Genomic DNA, 26526 nt, shown 5'->3' with positions numbered 1-26526 from the left:
CTTTGAACACATTTATTTTATAATCATTAAAATACCTTTTAAAGTCCCCTTTTAACCATAAGTACCCCCTCTCTCTTTCCCCTGCCCTTTTTTTTTTTTTTAAGCTGGGTCACTTGTCCTGTAGAATTTTCCACATTCTGGATTTGGCTAATGACATCCCTGTAATGATGTCTAATATGTTTCTCCATCCCTTATGTAAACTACTAATTTCCTGAGGCTTGCTCAATATTCCACTTAGTTTGATTGTTCTTTGTTTCTCTGGTTATATCACATTAGGGGCCTCTAATGTCTGGTTGTCCTCTCATCTCATACTGTTATGATCAGTCAGTGGGTTTGTTGTTGTCCATCTGCTACATCTATTTGATGTACCTCATCAGCTTAGCCGTCATTGCTGATCATTTCCTAAATCCATTAATTCATTAGGGATGGCAAAATGGCAATATTCTAGCATTTCCTTTATATTTAGGGGCTGGATTTATCTATGAAGAACTTTTTTCATCAGCTGTTTGATTACCCTGAGGTAATACTTGTGCAGAAAAGGCAGGGAAACAATGTACGATTCTTTTTCCCTGTTTACCAGGTTCAAAATGAGTTTGTTCCTAGTATCATCCAAAGGTGAACAATGAGGTTTTTGTTTTAGTTTCACTATGAACTTGTAGATCTTAATATATTTTATATGTTTCCATACATTATAGTTTCAAAAATATTATTTATTTTATTGCTGAAGTCATCCCAGCTTTGTCCAGTGAAAGTGTCTTCAAATTGGCTCCTGGGTCCTTTGGTTGCAGCTCCAGTAGTCTTTGTGGTTTCTTGGCTATTCAATGTAACAAGCTGTCCCAGGCTCATTATTCTGCCCTTAACCTGGAATCGGCCATTTCTCTAAGGAGCTTTGTTGCCTTTTCATGGAAATGGTATTTAGAGACCACAGTCTTGGTGCTAGGGATACTCATTTGCTGATGGGTTGGTTATTGTTTTTAGACTTTTTCAGTGGACAGTAGTTAGCAAATATATTTTGTTTTGTTAATAGAATATATGCCATAAATTCAAATTTATATTCCAAATTCAGATGTATAATTATAGGATTTTTGTTTAACTTCTTTGATATTATATTTGTATTTTTCTAACCTGGAAATCTTGATTCCTAATAACATTAACTTAATTACTTAATTGACTTATAGTTTCAAGATAACAGTACTTGAAACTATAGGATTACCAAATCCTATTCAATACTTGAATACTAGTAGGATTACCAAAAATAGTTAAAGAATTCTTTGCCCTTTTTGCTCTTAGAATGTTTAGCACATTTTCTGGGGAGTTTGGCTATTAATTTGACCCACAGATTTCTTTGTTTCATTTTGCTTTTGATTTTTAGTTATTACTTCTTAAATTTTGGTTCAATTTTGTTTTGTGAACATGTAAAATATTTATATAGTTTCAAAGTTAAATCTGGAAAATTCTATCCCCTCCATCCCATATCTAGAAGTAGTCCTCATACAACAGAGAGTGTTCCCTTCTAAAGATATATAGGATAGTTTATTCAATCAGTCCCCTGTTGATAGACATTTGGTTGATTCCAGCTTTTTACAGTCTCAAATAGGCAGCTATTTACTGACATCTGCTTCTCTGCTAACCCTTTAAATTTTACTCCAGTGGGCAAACAGCATACTCTCAGTTAGCTCTGTAACGAAGTAACACTATTTAGGATGTTCAAAGACAACATCTTGAGTTTTGTCCATCAGTAGGCCCTTGTTTGAGCTCTATTTGTGTGCCTAGCACATAGTCCTGAGTGAGGAGTAGAAAGACATAAAAGAAGTTTCCCTATTTTTCAGATGTTCACAAGAGAATATAATTGAGACAATTCATTACTAAAATAAAATAAAATGTCATTAAGTGTAGTAATATGAATATTTTGAATATTTAAAGATGGAGAGTTAATAAAGATAGAGCTATTGAGAAATAATTTTCAGAAAGAGATGACTTTCATAGCTGGGTTAACATTTAGGTTATTCTTTTCAGTGTTATCATTGCTTCATCCTGTTCTTTTAGGGAAGAATTTTAATCTTGGCTACTGCCAAAATCCCTCTATAAAAGGAATTACTTCTGTGATTGGGAGATCATTTATTAGCTTCTGGTACACTCCAGCATATGGAATCACAGTTGGGTAGTAAGATGGACACCTTCAGGCGAGGCACAGAAACCCACCTGGAGGCCAGCCCATTACAAGAGGCAGCATAGTGCAGTGGATGGGGCCTGGCAGTGTAAGGTGCCACTGTGTTTGTTTTAATGCCCTCAGGTTCTCCTCATGAGTTTCAGGCCAAGCTAAAAGATTTCTGCCTTACTATGTCTTTGGCTTCAGCACTGGTTTAGTTGTTACTGAGACATTCAGAATATTATTCTGAGACAGGTTTTTATTCACCTCCCCATTTCTTGCCCTTTCCTCCTGCTCAGTTTCAGGCAGTACACCCAACAACCCAGCAGCCAGCAGCTGCCCAGTTCCCTGTGGTGCCCCAAGGAAGCTCTCAACAGCAGCTGATGCAGAACTTCTACCAGCAGCAGCAGCAGCAGCAGCAGCAGCAGCAGCAACAGCCGCTGGTCACAACCCTGCATCAGCAGCAGCTACTGACTCAGCAGGCTGCCTTGCAGCAGAAGCCCGCAGTGGCAGCAGTACAGCAGCCCCAGGCACAGCCGGCCTCAGGCTCACAGCCGACCCCTGCCCAGGAGCCTGTGGTAAGAAGGAGCTGGTGTTGTGGCCTCTGGACTAGGGCTAGGCTCAGGTTAAAATATTCAATCTTTAATTGATATGTCCAAGAACAGGATGAAGTATTCTGTAGATGGTAGAGGTTTCTAAAAAAATGATTCTGGGCTACTGATAAAGATGAACATTTTTATTTATTGCTTTGAAATTAAGATGGTGGAAAGAGCTGTTGAGTGTCTCTTGTGTTGAGCAGTCAAGGACCTAGGATAGGATCAAAATTAATCCCTTTCCTTTCTTTAGGGCCCAGTTTGACCATTGTAGCCTTTCTATCTTTGGAGATTCATGTGAGCCCCCACATTTATCCTGAGTCCTAACAGTGCTGCATTTACTCTTTGTCTTGGATGACATTACTGGTTACCTCAATTAAGTATACCATGCAGCACCCTTCCAGAGGGCCTGCTTGCCTGGGACCATTTGCCTTGGCCTAATCCTGCTGGACACTAGAGTATCCAGGTATTGTTTGAGCCATCTTGTCAGTTTAGAAATTGGGCGTATCCACTTTTAGATAATGACTGAGTATAGCATCAGAATCCCTCTCCATTCTCTTCTAACTAACCTCAACTATTTCATCATCTTTGGGTTTATTTTGCTTTGGCCTTAATTCTGTCTCACAGTTTTCCGAGTGATAGTGATAGATAAAAACATTTTCCATGCTCACCCAATAGAGTATCACAGCTACTGTCTTATTCCCAGCAAAGTCCAACTACTAGACCAACAAAGGAAAAGTAGGAAACCATCCTTTTGAGGATTGATTTCTAGTAGAGTTTTGTTGCCCATCACAAACCAGAAAACCTACAATCCTTCAAAAGAAAGCAGTGCTGTAAATAGATTGTCTTCTTTACATCTTAGCTAAGTGTGTGTTCAATGTCTTTACAGCTTGGTTTCTGAAATAACTCAGTCTTCCAGCAGGCATGAGGTAGAGCTACTCTCTGTGTTTTTAACAAGAGATGAAGTTCCTCTTGTTAAGTGAAAAAGAGTCTTTAAGAAATTATTGTATGATGTAGCTAGTTGAGATCTTAATTATCTAGTCCAGTCCCCTCATTTTATGGACCTGGAAACTGAGTCCCAGCCTGGAAGGTCATTACCTGATAGCAGCAGAGCAGGGACAAGCACAAAGAATCCTGATCTGTGTTCAGGATGACAGTAATAACAGGTGTCCATCCAGGGGGATGACATGATCGACTGCCACTGACCACACTTCTCATGAAGTTCTTTCCACTATCCCTGGACAAAAGTACCCATTCTCTTGGGAATGAATGATGTATCTTCTCCATGTTCCTTGGATGAAAAATGCTTTGAGCACTTTGATGAGTGGTAGTTGGTTAATAGGATGGAGAGGGAACTGGAGCAGAGCATGCTTGTGCCAGGGGCCAGAGAGCTTCCCACTTCTGACCGTCTTTTTCTCCAATGACCCTTGGCAGGACTTGTCTAGAGAAGCAAGTGAGTGAATGTAAAGTATACACTACAGCCGTCTTAGAGCAGTAATCTGCAAAGGAACATGGCCGTATGCCATAGATATTTATGGCCACTTAATTAATATGTTATTAGTAAGTGCTTAATATAAGCACTGAGTGTTTAGCAGTTTTTGACCAAAAACAGCATGACCCCTGTGCCCACCATCCCTATTCACCCAGTCTCACCCAGATCAACTTTCTTTTTGTTTCTCTGGATGAAAAAAATCCTCAAAGGGAAAAGTTTTTACAATGTGGAAGAGGGAAAACAAAAGTCAGAAACACTAAAAGGCATCAAAATTGACAAGTTCAGAAACTGTTTTGAGCAGTTGGAAAATGCCTTGATAGGTGTATTGCATCAAATGGAGAGAACTTTGAAGGTGATTGAAGTTTAAACATGTAAGAATAAATACACCATTTTTTACAAATAAATTCCAGAGTTCTTTGGGAGTCCCTCTTCATACGTGTAAGTACCAGATAAATACCATGTTGGTATCAGTCCCGAACTTACAGGGTAGGTTGTCAAGGCCTAGTTTTTTGGTTTTTGTTTTTTCTTTCTGGGTTTTATTGAAAAACTCAGCCATTTGAGTTCTATTTTAGCTCTCATGTGGCATTTTGGTTATGTTTATCTATTTGTTTTTCCTTTTGCCTTTGTTTTAGAACATTTTCCATCTCTCTTCCCAGCAGATTCAAGCCTCAGTAAGACAACAGCCAACAGTTCAGACAACCCCGCCTCCTGCCGTCCAAGGACAGAAACTTGGATCTCTCACTCCTCCATCGTCCCCCAAGACCCAGCGTGCTGGACACAGGCGGATTCTCAGTGATGTGACCCACAGTGCAGTCTTTGGGGTCCCTGCCAGCAAATCAACCCAGCTGCTCCAGGCAGCTGCAGCTGAGGCCAGTCTCAATAAGTCCAAGTATGTGATCCTTCTCCTTTGTTCTTCTGTCTTTGTGGGCAAAGTCTGCCGTTGGCTGTTGCTGTGTGATTCTTTGCATATGTATGTAGATTTGTGTAGATGTATATGCAATTTGTGTCTGTGCTTTTGTGTTTAATAAGAAACTGAACTTTCCTATAATGTGTAAACCATACTATCTTAAGAAATAATTTCCTACTTGCCTCACTGTTTCCATTTTTTCATTCCATGCTTTTCTATTCCATGCGTTACAGAGTACTTTCTAAATTCTTGATCTGACCAAGTTTTCATGCTGAAAATCATTGGCTCCCCATAGCCTGTGGGATAATACCCATACTCATTGGCTAACAGACCAAAGCCTATTGGACGGCATCAGTGGACTTGTCATTTTCCAGCTTCACGAGTGCTTTTTTCTTCCTATGCCATCTCCCTTAATTGCACTGTCCTCCTTGTCCACCAAGGAAATGCTTATTTATTCATCTAGATCCATGCCAGAGGTTACCTTTTCTTTGACCCTTCCTCTGGTGTCATTTATAATTTTGTTGTGCATGTATCACATTGCATTATCATTATTTATGTGTATGTCTATATGAATATGTCTAGCTGACCTAGCCTTAGAGTTCCTCCAAGACAAGGATTATATCTCAGTCAACCTCTGTAAATCTAGTGACTGGCTCTGTGCCTGAACCAAAGTAAATTGCAGTGAGTGATTGTGGAGTAAATGAAATTTCAGGCCCTCAGCTTTCTTGGAACTATACACTCTAAAGTTAAAAATGTTTAACTCATTAGCTAAATTGGAAAGGGCATCAAGAGAGACTTAGAATAAAAGTAGGTGATGATACTTAGAAGCACGAGATAGTGGTAACTGTCTTTATTTCTCTAACTGTGGTGGTGACCACTGATGGTGGCTCTTAGTTTTGTGCATGCTAGATCCGACAGATGGGAGGCAGCTTGAACAGGCATCCGTCCCAGCCCTCTGGGTCTGTTATTGTGAGTTACAGTGGGCACAATAAGATGTACAAGCCTAAGAATAGGTTGCTTTGAGATCTTGAATTGAAAGGACTTGAAGACAAGGCCAGAAAATCTAAGCAAGAGATTAAAGTAGAGGGAGAGAGTGAATCATGACGGAAATGGAGACATTTATTTTATACAGTGGCAGGGGGTCTGTGGAAACTTTCCAGTTGCTGCAGAAAGCCCTTTTAGAAAACCACTGTGGAAAATAATGGTTTGATTCAGAAGAGAATTTGATCTTGAAACAAAGATAAAATAGGTTGACCCTTTTCAACTTTTACATGTTTTTTTATTTCGTGGGGGTGGGAACCTACCTAGGTCTGCAACCACCACTCCATCAGGCTCTCCTCGGACCTCCCAGCAAAATGTTTATAATCCTTCAGAAGGTTCTACGTGGAATCCCTTTGATGATGACAATTTCTCCAAACTCACAGCTGAAGAACTGCTAAACAAGGACTTTGCCAAACTTGGGGAAGGTGAGTGATTAGAGTCTTTGTGAGCCTTGAACCTTAACTCCAGAGGGACATGCAGGTGAAAATATAGGATTTTTTATAGGACACATAAAAATATGGGTCCCTCGTGGATTTGATTTTTCAAAAATTATGTACTTATTTATCTTTTAAAGATTTTATTTACTTACTTTTAGACAGGGGAAGGGAGAGAGAGGAGAGAAGCATCAATGTGTGATTGCCTCTTGAGTGCTAGACTATGTTCAGAGTTCTATTTAATATATTACTGTTGAGGAGATCAAATAAATAGATACCATTTCTACCTGCAAACCCACAGTCTAATTTGGAAGACAGGAGACACACACATACTTTGGAAAACAACAACACAGATTCTGGGAAAATTCTACAATATGATACAATTTGAAAGTTTCTCAGCCCTGCCTGGTGTGGCTCAATGAATTGAGTGCTGGCCTGTGAGCCAAAGAGTCGTTGGTTTGATTCCTGGTCAGGGCACATGCCTGGGCTGCAGGCCAAGAGGCAACCCATCAGTGTTTCTCTCACACACTGATATTTCTCTACCTCTCTTTCTTTCTCCTTTCCACACTTTCTAAAAATGAGTAAATAAAATCTTTTTTAAAAAAAGAAAAGTATCTTCGTGTAGACAAGAATGCAGGTTAAAGGAATGATCAGAACTGAGAGAATTTTGGGCAAACATTTTAGCTTTAACTATTATTTTATAGGTGTCTTTTAAAATTTTGTATTGCTTTCTTGACTTTTCAAACAGAAGATAAGGCATAGGATTTAATTTTCTTCAATGACTCACCAAATTATTTCATTATTATATGTGCCAGTTGCTGTCTAGTTTATAAAAGAAATACCTTTAGGGCTAGTGAAAACTGTAGTATTTTTGTACTCAATTAAGTGACCTGCCCAAGCTTTTTTAATCGTCGTGTCTATTTTTAATGATTTTCTGCCTCTCTTGTTCAGTTGTTGGCTTTCACATTAAGCGGCTGTCAGTGTGCCTCTCCCTCACAACCTCTCACTACTGCCATCACCACCACTCCCTCTTCTCATTTGCTCTCCTAAATTGCTTCTAACATGGAAAACAGATGATCAGACTCATTATGTAGCAATAAATAGACTGAGTGAGGGCTGGAGGCATTCTGCTCTGAGTAATGTGCTTCAGCTTTGGGGCTTTGCTTTAGCCACCTCTTTTGCTGTTATTTATTTTTTAGTTTGGTAAAATACACATAACATAGAAGTTACCATCTTAATCATTTTTAAGTGTATAGTTTATTGTGGTTCAGCCGATGTTCAGAACTCTTTGCCTCTCAAAAAACTGATGTGCTCTCTCTTTGATTCTGAAAACCTTTATTTCTCAGCTGTTCTCTCAGTTGCTGCAGTGACTCCTCAAAGACTTCTGAATGACTGAGGTGTCACCATAATGCAGTGAGAAAGGAGTCATGTCTAAAAGTCAGTTCAGAAAGTGCCCTGGGGGGTTGTCCTGGGATTCTGCTGGAATGAACTGAGTGATGTTTCGTTCTTCCAGGCAAACATCCTGAGAAACTTGGAGGCTCAGCTGAGAGTTTGATCCCAGGCTTTCAACCAACCCAAAGTGATGCTTTTGCCGCTTCCTCATTTTCTGCTGGAACCGGTTAGTATGGAACACCTGAAACACAAACTCACTGTTTTCCACTTCACAGACAACTCCAGCACGCCACTGAGCCTCAAATCCTTGTGGTAACATATTTTCCTTTATTCAGAAGATTTCTAACTAAAAAAAGATAGGGATTAAAAAAGGCCTAGAATCATTGTCAATTAATGTAACAGGATGATCGGGCAGAAAAATATAAGATTTGTTCTATCTAGTCCATGGACATGTTTTAAGCAGATATTTCTAAATTTGAGGAACATCACATTGTTAATCTCTTGTAATTGCATAGGTTCTTTGAGATGACTTGAAAAATTCTCACCATTAGATGTTCTATCCTACATTGAGACTGCTAAGCTGTGGGGGTTTTTTGTGTGTGTACATGCTTACCGGGAAAGAAAGTATCTTAACTAAGTACCTCTTTTTAAACATTAATTTGATCTTAGTGTTTTACTGATGTAAATTCCTCAGCAATTGGTATGAGGTTTTGAATATATTTTTAGGAAACAGAATTTGATATACTTCTAAAATTGCTCTTTTAAGTTATATTGATTAATTTCTGCTTTTAACTTTATATATTCTTCTTGCTTTCTTTAGGTATGTCACTAGTTTTTCTAACATCATAAATTTATTTCTGATTAGAACTTTGGCTGTCATTCCATAATATTTGATATGTAATATTCTCATATTCATTCTCATTTTATGGATGTTTTTAAATTGCAGTTTCGATTTCTTCTTTACCAAAGAGTTATTTCACATAAATTTTAACTGCATTGTGATAATACAGTGAATGCAGCTTTTGCTATGAGGTATTATGGAGGGACTTTCTGTCATCTAGTTTGTTATTCATTTTGCAAACATTCTATGGGAATTTGTGGCTTTCTATGTCAATAAATACTTATCTACAACATGATTCTTTATAGAAGAATAGTAACATTAGAATTAATATTTCTTTTGATGAATATTTAGGTTATCACTAATTTTTCACCAGATAAACATTATTGAAGCTAGATTTTTGTTTATATACTTTAACAATTTCTTTAACATAATTTCTAGGACATTATTTGATAAATCAAAAGATATTATATTTTAAGGCTTTTGGTACATATTTCTAAATTGCCCTTCAAGAATCCTATGCAAATTTTATTTCAATCAATAATGAATGATAAGCCCTGGCTGGGTGGCTGGCTCAGCTGATTGAGCATCATCCCACCAAAAGGTTGTGGGTTCAACCCCTTAGTCAGGGCACATACCTAGGTTATGGGTTCAATCACCAGTTGGGGTGCTTACAGGAGGCAACCAATCAATGTTTCTCACATGAATGTTTCTCCCTCTCATTCTCTCCCTTCCTCTCTGTCTAAAATCAATAAATATATTCTCCAGTAAGGATTTTTTTTTTTTAAATAGTGAATGTTGCCCTGGCTGGCGTAGCTCAGTGGATTGAGCTTGGGCTGTGAACCAAAGCATCGCAGGTTTGATTCCCAGCCAGGGTACATGCCTGGGTTGCAGGCCATGGCCCCCAGCAACCGCATATTGATGTTTCTCTCTCTCTCTCTCTTTCTCCTTCCCTTCCCTCTCTAAAAATAAATAAATAAATCTTTCTTAAAAAAATAGTGAGTGTTGGTAGTTTTCCTTCCTTTTCTCACCCAGCTCAGCTCAGAGATTATAGACAAAGGACATTGTTTACTGGCCATTTGTATTTATTTTGGGATTTGTATTGTTCGTATCTCTCACATTTTTAAATGTTTTGTGGTCATTTTGTTCTTGTAAATTAGTAGAAGCTCATCTATCATATATTGTGAATATTTTCCCTAGTTTGTCATTTATCCTATAAGAGTATTATCTCATTTGACCCTCTCAGCAATGCTGAGGTTGGTGGATCACCCTCGCATCAGTTGCAGTTGTGCTGAGTAAGCACAGACTTGTCTCTTTCCAGGATTGCACAGCTAGTGAGTGGTGGAGCTCGGGCACCACTTCTCTAGCAAAACTCCCTCCCTCAGATTTTCTGCCAATGAATGAGGCAAATTTCGTGATATTTTCCTAGAAAATTATCTGTAGTTTTATAATTTTTAATAAAATAGAATTATAATATTTTCTTTATATATCTATTTTATTTGTATGTATTTGTGTTTCTCTTAATAACTCTATGTAGAGATTTGCTGTTTTAATATCTTTCAAAGAACTTTTGCCTTTATCTTCTTGACTATAGTTCCCTGTTTTTCTTAGGTTTGCTTTGTCAATATCAGGAGGAACACATAGTAAACTTTTTTTAAATTCTTTTTTTAAAATAATGAAAGTACTTAGAATTTTTTTCCCAATGTAACAGTGATTTTCAGCCAGCATGAGAGTGGAGAGGAAGGTTAATTAAACCTCCAGGAATAAATGTTTCACATATATTCCAGTATTCTCTTTTTCCCATCTCCCTTTATTAAATGTCCACCCCACCCAAATCTTTGAGGAGTACCATGCCTTTGGGATTGCTTTCAACAAGTGTGTGTTTCCCTTGTAAGGAAAAAAAAAATGAAGACTAGCTCTGGCTGGTGTGGCTCAGTGGGTTGAGCACCAGCCTTCGAACCAGAGGGTCGCTGGTTCAATTCCCAGTCAGGGCACAGGCCTGGGTTGTGAGCCAGGTCCCCAGTGGGAGCTAGGTGAGAGGCAGCCACACGTTGATGTTTCTCTCCTTCTCTTTTTCTCTCCCTCCCCTCTCTCTAAAGATAAATAAATAAAATCTATAAGAGTAAAAAAAATTAAAAAATAAAATTAAATAGTTAATTTTTTCTGTGTTATTTTTTATTGTCTGGCTTATATAATATTTTAATTTATTGATATTTTGGTCTGGTTTAAAGTGCTTAAAGTTTGATATGCTAATAATTGACTAAATGAACCAAATTTATAAAGAAAGCATGGACTATTGTCCTTGAGGTAGAATGATGACCTACTGGGTAGGATAAAGCTTCCTCGGAAAGGGGGTCATAGAAATAACTCTAGAAGAGTCTCCTTTGTTGCTAAATCCCAGCATTTAGTGTACAGTGTTTGGCTTAGCACAGATTTGTTGAATAAATCAAAGGGGTTGCTTTTTGCCAAAAGATAGAAGCATGGATTCACCATTTGTTTAAAGATTTGATGTCTTTAGTTTTAGAGAGAGCAGTAGGAAGGGAAAAGGAGAGAGAAGGAAACATCAATGTGTGAGAGAGAGAACATTGATCAGTTGCCTCTCCCTAGTGCCCCAACTAGAGACTAGGCATGCAAGCCAGGCACAGGCCCTGACTGGGAGTTGAATCCGTGATCTTCTGCCTTGCAGAACAATGCTTAACCAGCTGAGCCACGCCAGTCAGTGGCTAGAATCACCATTGTTAAAGACAAAGAGAGGTCCCTAATCATTTTCCATCTACTCCCAGTTTTCATGCCTAACTCTTGGCATGCATGGTTATGTTTTATTATTTATTTATCTGCATAAACTTTGTTTTTGTTTTAGCTGTTTTTGCTTTTGCCTCTTCTTCCCCGTTGTGCTTACTTTGTAATCTGTAAATGGCAGTATTTTTTTTTAAGGGACTTAAAGGTCCAGCCATAAAAACACATATGTGAGTAAAGTTATTACATTAATACAGCAAGCATATAGTAAAAACATACTATATGCTAGACCCACTGGAGAAATGCTTTTTTTTTTTCTTCACATTATCTCAGGTGATCCTCACAACAGCCACACGTTGTTTACTCACTTAACAAAAGGTTAAGTGAGCTGCCCAAAGCTACAGCTGCAGAATGACAGAACAGAGATTTATACCTGGGCAGCCCAGCTCAGAAGCTGTAGTAGTAACCACATCTCAAGAATCTTGTAAATCAGTGACACTAAGCTTTTCCAAACATTATAAAATCTTCTTTGCATTTTCCTCATTTTATTCAGCCTTTTTTATGAATATTTGGTATTTTGCCTTCTTTTTTGTTTGTGGAGTGAATTTTTTTTATGACACTTTCCAAATGAAAGAAAATTATACATAAATCCTAAAAATTAATGTATCTTCATTCATATGAGGTATAGCATAGTACCATTTTCTACAAGTTTTCTGATCAAGCTCAGACTGTTACCCGATTTAAACCTTCTGACTGACGAAGGGAGGAATAATCAGGAAATTTGAGAATGAGCTGGGGAGGGTGGCACAAAGGTTGTTTTAAACATTTTTATGGCAAAAGCTGCAAAAATGTTGGTGAACTGTGTCCATATATAAGAGATAGATGTTTAAGAGTTGACATTGTGCCTCTTTATTTAAAATGTTTTCCTGTTGCGAAATTATAAACATTCATTTGTGAAATTTGGAAAAATGACTAAAAGCTGAAAGAAGCAAGATAAAAGAACTCGTGGCCCCACTTCAAGAGGAAAGCATTGCTGACATTTTACAATATTTATGTCCATAATTTTATTTATGCATATATACTTTTTTCCAAAAATGAATTATAATGTATATTTAGTTTTATAATTTGTTTTCTTTTTAAAATATATTTCATTGTCTCATTTAAAAATATTTCAGAGACTTGAAAGCAGTGATTTTACCTTCCTTTTCCTTCATCTTCCTTTAAGGAAGCTTAGTGAAAAAAAAAAACACACACACTTTAATAACATTCTCTAAGTGACAGACTTACAGAGGTTGAGATCAGATTTGTGGATTCCAAGGGATAGGGACAGGAATTAGGAGTGGGTGTGGCTCTAGAGGATCACAACAAGGGTGCTCTTCTATTTGAGAGAAAGTCTCTGTGTTGCTATGGTGGTGCTTATGCTAGTCTGTATATGGCGTCCAACTGCAAGCAATTACATACACACACAGACAGCTGAGTGCATGTAAGCACTGGGGAAAGTCCAGTTAACATCAATACTCCAGGTCAGTGCTATTGTACTACAGTTGTAGGAGATCTCACCGTGGAGGGAAGCTATTTGAAGGGTTCACAGGATTCAGTGTATAGCAACTTCCGGTGATTTCATAATTATTTGAAAATAAAAAGTATTTTTAAATTCTTTTATTTATTTTTAGAGAGGGGAAGGGAGGGAGAAAGAGAGGGAGAGAAACAGCAATGTGTGGTTGCCTTTTGCACCCCAACTGGGGACCTGGCCCGAAACCCAGACATGTGCCCTGACTGGGAATTGAACTGGCGACCCTTTGATTTGCAAGCCAGCATTCAATCCACTGAGCCACACCAGCCAGGGCTGAATAAAAAGTATTTTTAAAATCTACTTTATAGAAGGCAAAATGATTTTACTTAATGAACAAAGTGAATATTAAAATATAATATAAAGAATTTGTTGAATAAGTCAAATCAAATCAAATTTGTTGAGCCTTGTAAAGTAAAAACAAGGAAACCTGGGTTTTGATCCTGAGTCTGCTTGTGGGCCTTTGGCTAATCTCTTAACTTTTAGGCTTTATGTTCTTTTCTGAAAAATAAGAAAATTGTGCTTAGAAGATCTTAAAATCCCTTCAAACTGTGATATGCCATAGGGTACATAGATGTGTGTAAATCTGTAAATTTACCAAATATAGAATGAGTGCTAATAGTATGTTAGATGTAGCCCAGGGATTAAGGGCTGTCTAACCTTGCAGAAGGCAACAAAACTATTTGTCTTTTCCTCTGTGTCTCCCTAGTACTATATTAGACATTTGGTGATACTGTAAGCTCAAGAGAATATTGGGTACATAGGAAGTACCTATGTGTGTGCTAGATTACAAAATAGGCAATGTTTGTTTACATGCCAAAATGTGTAATGCGGACAGTAATTGCTATAAGAATTCTGAAAGAGATCACCATGGGCCTCCACATAAGGAAGAAGTAGAATCTCAGATGTATGAATATCCTAGTTTTATTATTTATTGCATCTTGAAGTCTGTGCAAGCACCAGATTATACATCTCGTAATACTTTGCCTTTATACTGGTTTATATCCACTCATCCCTCTTCATTCTATCTCTGAGTTTAGACTTGTTCTGTAATTTGAGCTGTTGGATTAACAGATGGTAAATTCATCTAGATTTACTTGATATTTTCTGCTTTTTTCCCCTCTCTCTCTCCCTTTCTTTTCTCTCCTTGACCCGTCCTTGCCCTCCAACCAACTTTAGCTGAAAAAAAGAAGGGTGGGCAGACTGTGGATTCTAGTCTCCCACTTCTAAGTGTATCTGATCCTTTCATTCCTCTTCAAGTACCTGACGCACCAGGTAGGTAAACAGAACTGATGTAAGGTTGACCAGCTTGATGCTATTTCCAGGGCCTCTTGAGAGTTGTTTGAAACACTCCATGAAAAGGATATGACTTTTGTATTAGTCCAATATGGTTATAACAGTATGGGGGGAGAACTGTAAGCATGTGATAGAAGGAACAAAATGCAGATAGTGGTCCCAGTATGATGATTAGATAATGGGTGACTTCCTGTCCAGTTTCCATTTTTCCTATAATGTGCTTTTATTTTAATAATATAAAAATGCATAATGAAAGTTGTTAGGAAATATGAGTGAGGAGACCTGGGTTCCCTTCCTGGCTCTTTCACTACCTGAAAACCTCTCCGTCTTGACTCTTCATCAAGTTGGACTGCATGGATTTGAACATCCCTTTAGGTCTGCCATACCCTGGTTTGTATGTAAGCAGTCCAACAAGGTAAGAAACAGTTAGTGTGTTCTGATTGAAATAGTTCTTGAAACATAATTTACTGCTTTCCATTTGGAGTTTCTGAATGCCAAAGATTTCTTTTCCTGCTGTCCTCTCCATCCTTTTGGGGGGAGAAATGTGATGTAAGGAAGAGAAGACACTTTTCTCATCTCTATTAATTAGTCTCTGTGAAAAAGATATAGTGCCAGCTCCTTAGAAGTACTTGGTGGTCATTTTGCTTCTGATAGTTCTCCTTTTCTCCCATTTTCACGCCCACTGATTCCTGGTTTTAAACTGATGGGATCTGCTTGGATTTTCCTTTAACCAAAATGTTAAAGGTATTTGATTGATTACCCCAAGATGGGAAATGATTGTGCTATTCATACTTCTTCCTACTAAGACAGACTGTACTTTTGATACCAAGACAGTTTTTATTTCTTTAGGGAATTTGTTGACCCTTCTCAAGAGGAAGCATAAACTTGCCTTGATCAGGTCATATTGTGTAACATACCTGGATGTAGGTTAAAAATATCTAAAACTGCTGAGGAATGATCCTTTATGGAAAGGGTTGTTAAAGAAAAGAGAAGAAAGTGATCAAATCTCTCAGTAGACAGGCCAGTTTCAAGCAGAAGGCTGGAAAGGTATGGGCTACAAACTCAAGCTGGGTCCCACTGACCTCTGTTTTGTCCCTGTCGCGGCAGTTTCAAGATCAGATGAGAAAAGGGGATTATCGAGGCATTCTTCCTTTGACACCCCTTCAGGTTCTTGCATTGCTCTTGCCTAGATAGCCCAGGGGCTGTGGAGGCTGGAAGGCTGGCCTCTTGGCACATGCCAGAGGATGAAGGTCCACAGGCAAGTAGCTGTCCTCTGCAGCTGTCACAGGAGCCCTCTGGATTAAGGGTGAGGGGCCAGGCACGTGCACCAGGTGGCGCAGGATACCAGCTCCAGGTGATAGAGATAAGTTGTGAAGGGTTGTGAAGCTGAGCCTGGGGGCCACTAGAGCCAGCTGGTGGCTATCCTTGCCTTCCATATTACCTTTTCTGTCTCCTGAGTCTCCATATTTCTCTCATTCTGGTGGACTCCTGTCAAAGTGCTACTGGTATGCATTTTAATAACTTTAAGCCATGACCCCTTCTTGGGTTTTAATGGAAATTCTATTAAAATGGAACATTCTAATTGCTAATTCCAGGTGTGTCTTATTTGTTTTTTGATCTATCAGACCAGACTCACCTGTTGAAAACAAATCAGACATATCACTTCTTTGTACTCCAGTGAATCCCCATATCACTGAGTGAAAAATCCAGATGTATTATCATAACCTTCAAGGCCCTGACTAATCTGGCCCTGGCAACTCCTTTAACCTCAGTACACAGCGTTCTCCCCCTCAGCTTTTCCTTTGGTAGACCTAGCTTGTTCCCACCTCAGGACCTTTGCACTTCCTGGTGGTCTGCCTGGAAAGCTTTTCCTCCCACCCTGTTCCTTCTGTCATTGACACTGAGGTCTCAGTTTAAATACTCTCTTCTCAGAAAGGCCTATCTTTGGTCTCACGGGCAGTCTCAGGCACACCCCCCTGGCTTTTTTTCTTCATTGTATTTATCAGCATCGTCTGTTTTCATTTGTTCGTTGACTTTATTCACAAAAACGTCAGTGTCCTGAGGGAGGGACATTGCTGTCTTTATTCATCACTATATCGCCAGTATTGAGAACACTGCCAGGGAGAGTCGGTACTCAATGAATATTTGCAGATCAGGTGAATGAAGTAAAACCTGAGTCTGAGAGGCTTTTGTTGGCTCCACTACTCTCCATTTCTGTCCCCAACTGCCAAACACCAGGCTGCTGGCTTCACAGCCTTCCATCTGTGCCTCTGCCAAGCCCCAGCCAGGCCTCCCACCCGTCCTTGGAGGGTGTCTAAACGCAGGCGCAGCCCACTGTGTCAGTGGCCACCAAACCCCAGGAGGAACATAGTAGCTAGACTGAGTGATCGCTCAGCTCCAGCCTCTCCAGCCTTTCATGTACCCAGAACTTGGGCTAAGCATGGTATGTTACCACTGTGTCTTTGATTATTTTATTTTTTGATGTGCAGCCTATAGCACCATTCAGTTACATAGTTTCTTTATCCAAGGTCCCTATATCCTTCCTTAGTGACTTGAACTGCCTTGAGTGAGGAAAGGGCTGAGAGTTTAGGGTCTCTGGTACCTCAGCAAACTGCAAGTTTGTCTCCCCCACCTCCTCCCCTTGTCCAGTCTGCCAAGCAACCAGTCTGTCACTACCCCCAGCCCTCTCTGGGCACCAGTCAGGTTTTTTTCAGTGGTTTGTTTTGTTTTGCATACTTGCTTACCTTCCATACTCAGCCTGCCTGTTAATAAGAATCATGAAATCCAAGTCTCCTGACAAACATGCCTTTTCATGACTTAGCACTTTATTTTATGCTTTTCAAATGTTTCCACATATAATTTCCTTTGATCCTAGAAATCATACTGGCTAGCAGGTATGCCAAGTGATACCTCATTTTCCAGAGGAGGAAGCAGAGTCGCAGTGCTATTGCGACTGTGCTGTTCCACACACTCCTTTTCGTGGCCCGTGACCTGTGGCCCCCACACAGTGGATGTTTCTTTGTCTTTGGGACAGTTCCCAGATCAATAAAGCCTTTCACTAGAGAGCTAAATATAAGGGTTAGGGAAATATAAGAATGTATTTGAATGTATAGGCCTAGGTTCTAGCCACTTAGAAGCTAGGTAATTTTGGTCAAATCACTTAAAGTGTGTTCTCTTCCTCAAAATTCACAATATTAAAACCTATCTTATGGAGTGGCTTGTGAGGTATAGATGAAGTCATGTTCTTGAAGTTGTATTATAAACTTTAAATTAGTATAAAGATAGGAAATGCTGTAATAGCTTTGTTCCCAAATGCTCATTTCCAGGCAGTCCTAGTTATCATAAAGTCTTTGTGATATTTTTCTCCTACAGAAATTAAACTTGCTTTAAATTAAATTTTTGACCTTCACATGACTGAGAGCCATTAAAGTAACTTTCCTGATATATTGATTGTTAAACTGTGGGTGAAAGGGCACTGTATAACTGGATTTATTTGTTTCTTAAGTGGCATTTTTACTTTCCAAAGCATCATTATATATATTTTTTTTATTATTTATTTATTTATATATATATATTTTTTTTTTAGAAAATCTGGTGTAACAAAAATCACATCCATAAGTATTTGTGTGCTCACAAGGCTGCCGAATGAAGCCTAACTCGAGGGAATCTTGAAAGTATTTCATTGATGCTCGTATGCTTTGTGTTCACTCCTTCCGCCTTCTAGATGCATCAGGGAATAGATAAGCCAGAGGTAGTACCAACGTTTTAAAACATAGTAAAAAAGATTGAGGAATTTTCTCTGAAAATTGATGGAAAGATTTAATCATTTATTTTTTTAAATTGTGTTAGATATATGTAACACAAAACTTACCATTTTAAAGAGGACAGTTCAGTGGCATTAAGTACATTCACATTATTTTGCTACCATCACCACCATCCATCCACAGAATGTTTTTTCATCTTGCAAAACTGAAACTCTGTACTTATGAAACAATAACTCTCTATTTCTCCCTCTCTCCAGCCCCTAGCAACCATCATTCTACTTTATGACCCTATGAATTTGACAGTTATAGGTACCTCATCTAAGTGGAATTATATATACAGTATTTATCTTTTTGTTGCTGGCTTATTTCATTTAACATAACATGTTCAAAGTTCATCCGTATTGTAGCATATGTCAGAATTTCCTTTCTTTTTAAGGCTGAGTAATATACCATTATATGTACATACTATGTTTTGTTTATTCATCTGTTGGTGGACATTTGTGTTGCTTCCCTCTTTTGGCTCTTGTGAATCATGCTTCATTGAACATGGGTGTGCAGATATCTCTTCAAGACCCAAGATTCTTTGGGGTATAAATCCAGAAATAATATTGCTGCATCCTGTGGTAATTCCACGTATAATATTTTGAGAAACTACCATACCATTATCCATAGAGACTTCACCTTTTCACATGTCCTCCAGCAGTGCACAACAGTTTGAAGAGACTTTTACAGCAGCTCCTTAATGCTGACCTCTCGACATCAGTGTTCCATGAGACTAAGCAAGAATGCATTAGTTCTGGCCCTGGCTGGTGTAGCTCAGTGGATTGAGCACGGGCTGCAACCAAAGCATCGCAGGTTCCATTCACAGTCAGGGCACATACCTGGGTTGTAGGCCAGGTCCCCAGTGGGGGCCATGTGAGAGGCAACCACACATTGATTCTCTCTCTCTCTTTCCCCCTCCCTTCCCCTCTCTAAAAATAAATAAATAAAATCTTTTAAAAAATGCATTAGTTCCATAAGTGCCTCTTCCTAGAATTAAAAGCTTTTTAAAAGTGCCTCTTAGTTTATGCCACTCCAGCATCTCTTGAAAAAATAGGCAAGAACTTTGGGCTTTTTTTGTTTGTTTGTTTGTTTGTTTGTTTGTTTTTAGTGGTTTGTTGCCAAGATAGGCATTCTGCTCAGAGCTGTTTACCTGGTATTCTCCTAACTTCCACCTTCTGTCTTGTGCTATTGAAAAGTCCAAGGTTGATCATAGTCAGGGTCTTTACTCTGTAAAGTTTATCTTCCTGCAAATTTAGTTCTCTAGAATAAACCTGGAATGGGGCGAGATGGGTGACTTTTCCTTCTAACTTGCAGCTGTTACAGATTTCAGTGTCTGGCTCTCAGTGATAGGAACTGTTTAGAGCAACTAGATGTTAAAAACAGCAACTCTCATCACAAGACTCAGAGCTTATCCCCCAAGTTAGACAAGCTGTCAATTTCCAAAGCCACCAAGCTTTAGCAGCCAAATCATCCTTTTTGATGGGGCTTGAATCAAGCCCTGCTTTATTCCTCATGGCTGTATTCCTAATTAGGGTTGGAATGGGCCTTGAGCAAGCCCTTAGTCTTATTAGCCTATATACACAGATATACCTAACCTATCATTGGTATTTTTTAAAGATTTTATTCATTTACTTTTAGAGAGAAGGGAAGGGAAGGAAAGGGAGGAGAACAGAAACGTCAGAGTGAGAGAAACAGATCAGTTGCCTCTCACACACCCCCAACCAGGGTCCTGGTCCGCAATTCGGGCATGTGTCCTGACTGGGAATCAAACCAGTGACCTTTTGGTTCACAGTCCAGCGCCCAACACAACTTGCGGTGCATCCCAGTCTCAAACCAGGAAATGGTTTTGATTAACTAAATGTAGGCTGGTTTATGAAGGATTAACTTCTTGCCTTGTAGTTGATATTTTTAATAACTATGTCTTGAGAGGCAAGGCATAAGAATCTGAAATGGATTAATTCCTACCTCCAACTCTAGCAACTGTTTCCTTCTCTCTTCTCCTATCCCCGATGCAACTTCTGTTTAAGAGAAGAGTGCTTTCTCTTGTCTCCCACCTCAACTTCAAAGTACTGATAATCCTGTTCTTTAAAAGCACTCTCCATTTCCATTGTCCAGGTTAACTAATTCTTCATGTACTGTTCTTCAGGGGGTCGCCTTCTCAGTCTTTTAACCATGAGTTCAGTGCTTCTCCAACCTTTTGACCTGACTCATTTTTACTTGGGAACCCTAGGAACTTGAGAAAGAACTGAGTATGGTAAATGGGAGTGTGATAGAAAAGCACCACCAGCACAAAAACATGAGCAGACAGTTCATAAAAGACAAAATACAATTTGTCAGTAAATCGATTTTTTAAAAGATTTTATTTATTTGTTTATTTTTAGAGAGGGAAGGGAGGGAGAAAGAGAGAGAGAAACATCGATGTGTGGTTGCTGGGGGTCATGGCCTGCAACCCAGGCATGTACCCTGACTGGGAATCGAACCTGTGATGCTTTGGTTCGCAGCCTGCACTCAATCCACTGAGCTATGCCAGCCAGGGCTAAGTAAATCCATTTTTTTTTAAAAAGTTTATCCTCATGATGAATACAAGAACAGCCAATTATAAAACAAGGAGATGCTATAACATCTGCCGTCAGACTGGTAAAGATAGAAAAAACCCCACCACCTCAGGCTTGGTGAAGGCTTAAGAAAACAGACATGGTCAGATCCTGCTAGTGGGAACATCATGTAGCACAGCTTTTGGGAGGACAGTTTGGCAGTTGATAACAAAAGCCTTTAAGAGTTTACTTTCTCTTTGACTTCACAGTTCTTTTCTAAAAAATCATTCTGAGAAAACATGAGAACGTTTAAATAGTTATCAAATGATTACATGTTATAGGAAATGCTTAGAAGGGTGTTCCATTAAAGCCTTAAGAGTGTGCTTTTTTCTACAAGTTAGATTATGGGTAGCTCTTTTATCCTTTGGTTTTCTGTATTTCTCAAATTTTCGACAATAAACATGTGTTGCTTTTTTAATAGGGGATCAAACCATAAAGGTTTGTTCTTTTTTTTTTTCAAACCAGGAGCAAGTTTAGCTATTCCCCACCTTCTTACCCTGCTCTCCTGGCTCTGCCTGTGGGGACTGTTTGCGTGTTGAAGAGCATGTGTAGTCAGCCCTGCAGTTTCCAAACCCTGCTTCCTCAGGGCTCATCATCCTACCTCCTGACTGTGTTACTGAGGTGCCCTCCAGTGTCCTCCCCTGCGGTTATCACCAGTTCAAATCTCCACATTCATCCTAGGCAATCCATCTGCTAAGTAACCAGTTCCTACTTCCTACTTTTTCCATTCATCCTGGATGATTGACATTTAGAGGTATATGGGACCTTTAGGTTTATCTCATTTTGCCAGTAAGAAAACTTAAACCCCCCAAGAAAGATAATGGCCAAAGTGTCATAAAAGCTTAGCGCAGGACCCAGGCCTCTTGTTTTAGTGCCTTTTCTTCCTTATCAGACCAGGTGGCCTCCTTCTCACATTTCACTCTCATGCCGAGGTTTGGGAGTGAAAATGGAATTCCACCCATTTTCAGGCCTCAGTGGTTTCGTGATCCCTCATCTAGTCCTAAAAGAGAAGTTAACCATCTCCTTTTATGTAACAAGCACTTATTAATATATATACACATACACAGTAATTCTGATAAATATGCCCGTTAATTTCTGACAACCCTTTCAAGTAGTTTTTATCTTCTATTTACAAGTGAAAACTGATGCCTAGACAAATTAGGTAACTAACTTAAATTCAGGCTTTGTTACTCTTTCATGTTTTTATTTATTTTGGGGGATTTTGCAGACCCCAGCTAAAGTCCCCCAAAGTATACAGCATCACAACAAAAGATTAAATGATACCCTCCTTAAATCCAGGAGTTCTCCCCCAACACACACACAGCACATATTTAGATTCTGAAGCTAGTTTTCAACATTAGAGTCTGCCTCAGAACTGGACCATTTTTCTTCTGTCCACAGTTGCCCGCTGCTTTTCACATAATGGGATGTGATGGGGTCATATACTGTGATACTAACACAGAGGAAATGGGAAACTTGTCAGATGTTTCTTCGGAAGATAAAATCATTACAAAATGCAATTAATGAATTATTTCTGGATTTTACTGGTCTGTCACCTTGTATCATTGAGAATTAGAGTGTGGGTCCATATATTTCGATGTGAACTGACCCAGAAGATGGGTTTTGCTTTTGTATCCAGAGAAGCATTTCCCATGATTCATGTAAAATTTTTTAAAGTCTCTGTTCATTACATATCAACAAGTTGTGATATGCTGATGTGGAACTTGATCGAGGTTTTGGATCTTAAAGAACTCTTCCAGCACAGTTTCCTAAATTCACTACCCTCTTCTCTGCACTGTTCTTACCCCCCCCCCCGACCCCCATGATACCTGGCCTCAGAGCATTTTTATAAAACTGTAAGAGAAAGGACAGAATTCATAAAATGAAGGACAGCAAGGCCAGCCCTTGATGATGCACATGGGAGGCCTCCAGGTTGTGATTTGTAGGCTGTCAGCCTCCTGTAGCCTTTCCTGTCTATGCCTCTCTTTCCTCCTGTCCTCAAGTTCATTTACAGTGACCCAAAATAACACATAGTAGCTTTAAATGTGGCCTCTTCTAAGAGTCTTTTAAAGCAACCAAGGTGTTAGTTAAACTAAGGAATGAATCCCCAGGGCATAGAAAACCTGGGCCCTGCTGCCTCTGTGGTGTGTTTGCAGTAAGCTCTTAGGCAAGTAGTTCTGCCTTTCTGAAGCTGGTTTCTGCATCTGTAAATACGAAGGCTAATTGGATAAGGTTCAAGGTTTCTTCCAGCACCAACATGTCTTTTACAACTTCACTGTTGTTCATGGGACTCTGTCTGTGTGAAGATCCTTCCTCCTGTGTAGAAGGAGATAAGCAGACCCCGTACACAGCACGTGGAAGTCCTGTCCAGGCTCTACCGTGTTCCACCAATGACTTTGGGCAAGTCACACATTCTCACAGTCTGATCTCTGTTCTCCTCAACTCTGTAGTATTTCCAAGTGCAGGGTTTTTTGTGAATGATGTATGAAAATGCTTGACATTGAACTCTCCAAATGTGAGTGATGAATGTTGTTATAATGGTGCCTGGGGACCAGCACTGAGTAACAGAGAGCCTTTTCCTACTTCCAGAGCACTGGGAGTGAAAGAAGCTGTTTTTGCACATGCCACCCGCCTTTGGATGCTGTGGCCTCGTACCCTCACTACTAGTTTTCTGCCTGGTATTACTTTGTCCTCTGCTCCTCCCTGCCATAGTTCTGGTATTTGAGTATTCCCAAGCAGCAGTTACCAAACAAATCATCTGTGTGCATAACCTGGTACTTTGAGGTTCAGTCAGAAAACAAGCCTCCCAAAATTTGGCATCTTACCCCCTCCCCACTCCACTTCATCTCCCCACACAACACATGTACAACATCATGCACGCTTGTACTTTTTAACCCTTTTACATACTTTTTTGTAATGACTAATAAAATAATTAGATTCTTGTTGAAGTACTTATTTCCAGTTGATCTCCTGTTGTCCCCACATCCCCAGTGAAGTGGTAAGACAGAAGTGTGACTAGAGGGAACCAAGAACTGGGGATACAGAGTAGTAAGACATCTTCCCCACCTTCAGTCACGTTGTAAGGACTGGAAGAGCAGTGAGCGCAGAGTGCTCTAGAAGCTTCCTATAATTTGGCCGGGGAGGGGGTCGTGCTTTGAGAAGATGATGATATTTAAGTGACCAGTACAGAAAGGTATGGGGAGGTTTCTACATTGGACAGTTGAGGGGATTGTGTCAGAAGATGAAGGAACTACCCCAGGGTTACAGTGAGAGCAGCCAGAATTCAGGCTCTGGAAGAATGCTAGCCTGAGGTTTGGCACCAAGATAAATTCTTGTATGAAAAACAAGCAAGTGGTTTTGGGTCTTTTTATCCATTGCTTTACAAGACTGCAAATATATGAGTGCTAAAAGTAAAAGAAGCTTCACTTTTAAGTGAGAGAAGTTTTGAGAAGGAATAAAACAAAAACTAATGTTCAGAATAACATATTAGACTTTTGGGGGAAACCATCTTATTTTTTTGCCTGTATGCTGAAAATTGTCAAAGATATTTTAACATCTTTTTAATAATAAAATGCCACATATATTTCCAGATTAATGCTGATGTAATTATACTGTATACATAGTTAGTACCCTGGATTTTTCCTGTTATTGAGAAGCTTCTTTTTTACTTCCTTTCTTCCATATAAATGAGGTGTAAGTGAGAAGTGTAGCATATTATCATTTAACTCAGCTACATGCCATACACTCCAAAGGTGGTAAATTGGCTTCACTTTAAAAGTGTCTTTTTCTGCAGTGTATTAATTGTACCAAAACAAATTATCTTTCCAAGACAATAGAATTCATCATTTTGTTTCATCTCTGTAGTTATAGATCACCTAACTTACAAATCACCTAAAATTTGGTTTCTGTCTCTCAGCCAATATCAATTTAGCCTTTATTTATCTCAATTCCAATGGCCCAGAAGAATAGATTCATTTAATGTTATATACACCTACTTGAACTTTAAGTCACTTCTTTTTCTCTAACATCTTAATTTTAATTTTATCTTAATGACATTTTATTTCAGTGATAGAAAAAAATTGTCTATGGGCATTTAACTTGCTGAGTTATAGAATTTATGTGGCCTCAGTACCTTTGTGAACAAAAGGAGGTATTAGATCTTAATTCTCTTCTTTCTGTACAGTTCTGTGATTTATTCTTTTGCTTCAAGTTAATCCTCTACCTTTAATAGGTTAAAGGTAAATGGATAGTTACTGATGGATCAGGACTGAAGGAACTATTTTGGAAGGAATCTTCATGTGTACACATTATCACACATTAAATTATCAGGTGTGACAAATCTGGCGACTTCTGTTGTCCTTTGTTTCATAGTCAAAAGGCATCGAAAGTAATTCATCTGTAGACTTAAGTGACTTTTGTGAGATTGAAACTTTAATAAGAGTTCCAGCCTGTCACAGACTCTCAGTTGGAAGACAATAAATGATTGTTGAAGTTAACTTAGGCATGGTTTATTATATCCTCTTGGTGAGTTTTAAACCATTTCTAAATGCAAGTTAACAAAGAGAGAGAAAGAGATTCAAAACTAAGCCCAGGAAGAGCTATGAATACACAAAGACATATGCATATGTTTATGGCGGCTTTGTATTTAATAACTAAAAATTGGAAACAAATATCCATGCACTAGTGAATGAATCAACAAAATGTACATCCATCCAGTGGAACACCACTCAGCAATAAAGCAGAGCAAACTACTGATGCACACCATAGCACAGAGGAATCTCTGCAGCATCATGGTAAACAAAGAACCCCAGACAGAAGAGACTGCATACTGTACAGTTCCATTTATAGGAAATCCAAGAAAAGGCAAAACTGGTGGGACAGAAAGCAGATCAGCTGTTGCCAGGGCCTGGAGGTGAGAGGAAGGCATTGATTAGAAAGGAGCACACGGGTACTTTTTGGGGTAATGGAAATGTTCTCCATCATTATTTCAGTGGTACATATATGTATATGAACATTTGTTAAAATTCATCAAATTATACACTTAAAATTGATTACTTTTATTCAGTGTAACTTATACCTTTAATTTAAAAACAAACAAACCCCAGGCAGCACCTTGAATGCCTCACAGAGTGATTACTTCAGCTAGAGAAATAACCATTGTTAAACATTAGACTTTGAATGACTATTTTTAACAAGATACTAACATTATTTTTATGATGAATTCATACCAAATTTTGAACCCTAAAGTGTATTTGCATAGAACATGGAAAATGATCAGCTTGCTGTAATATCTCATTGCATTTTTGCTTTCTCTTTACCTCTCTGCCCAACCTAGAAAAGCTAATTGAGGGACTCAAATCTCCTGACACTTCTCTTCTGCTCCCTGACCTCTTGCCTATGACAGATCCTTTTGGTAGCACTTCCGATGCTGCAATTGGTAAAGTTGTCATTTCTGTTTTTTTGGTAATGCATGATGTGTGTGTATTTAAAAAAATGATAACTGGGTAACAGATCCCTACTGAATAGCTGTGGTGAGGAGTGGAAATGCCACCAAGCCTTCTGGTGTTAGATGATGCCTTGTGCTAACCCAGAAACCAAGACTATTTAATCTCCTTTGTTAGCATGTCAAATGAAGTGTTTTCTCTGCCTTCTAGCTGCACACCACTGTTATTTTTGCT

At 38.9% G+C, this 26526-nt stretch overlaps 1 protein-coding gene across 12 annotated transcripts in view; it reads left to right on the top strand.

The window, feature by feature from the left end:
• AAK1 (AP2 associated kinase 1) overlaps nucleotides 1–26526 on the top strand; it is a 167497-nt gene that overhangs the window by 121187 nt on the left and 19784 nt on the right. For 8 of the 12 annotated variants that reach the window (XM_045828860.1, XM_045828861.1, XM_045828865.1 and 5 more), the window contains exons 13-18: nucleotides 2449–2727; nucleotides 4891–5123; nucleotides 6450–6607; nucleotides 8130–8234; nucleotides 14332–14427; nucleotides 26184–26285. In XM_045828860.1, coding sequence (XP_045684816.1) covers nucleotides 2449–2727; nucleotides 4891–5123; nucleotides 6450–6607; nucleotides 8130–8234; nucleotides 14332–14427; nucleotides 26184–26285 — 973 coding nt within the window. The remainder of the gene's footprint in view (nucleotides 1–2448; nucleotides 2728–4890; nucleotides 5124–6449; nucleotides 6608–8129; nucleotides 8235–14331; nucleotides 14428–26183; nucleotides 26286–26526) is intronic. The other 4 variants (XM_045828862.1, XM_045828868.1, XM_045828866.1 and 1 more) reach the window with 2 other exon arrangements.

Source organism: Phyllostomus hastatus, unplaced genomic scaffold (genome assembly GCF_019186645.2).
Source record: "Phyllostomus hastatus isolate PE091 unplaced genomic scaffold, TTU_PhHast_1.1 phas_scaffold_78, whole genome shotgun sequence".
NCBI classification, from domain to species: Eukaryota; Metazoa; Chordata; class Mammalia; order Chiroptera; family Phyllostomidae; genus Phyllostomus; species Phyllostomus hastatus.
The sequence above is the reverse complement of the archived record's forward strand: the minus strand, read 5'-3'. Positions and strand labels throughout refer to the sequence as shown.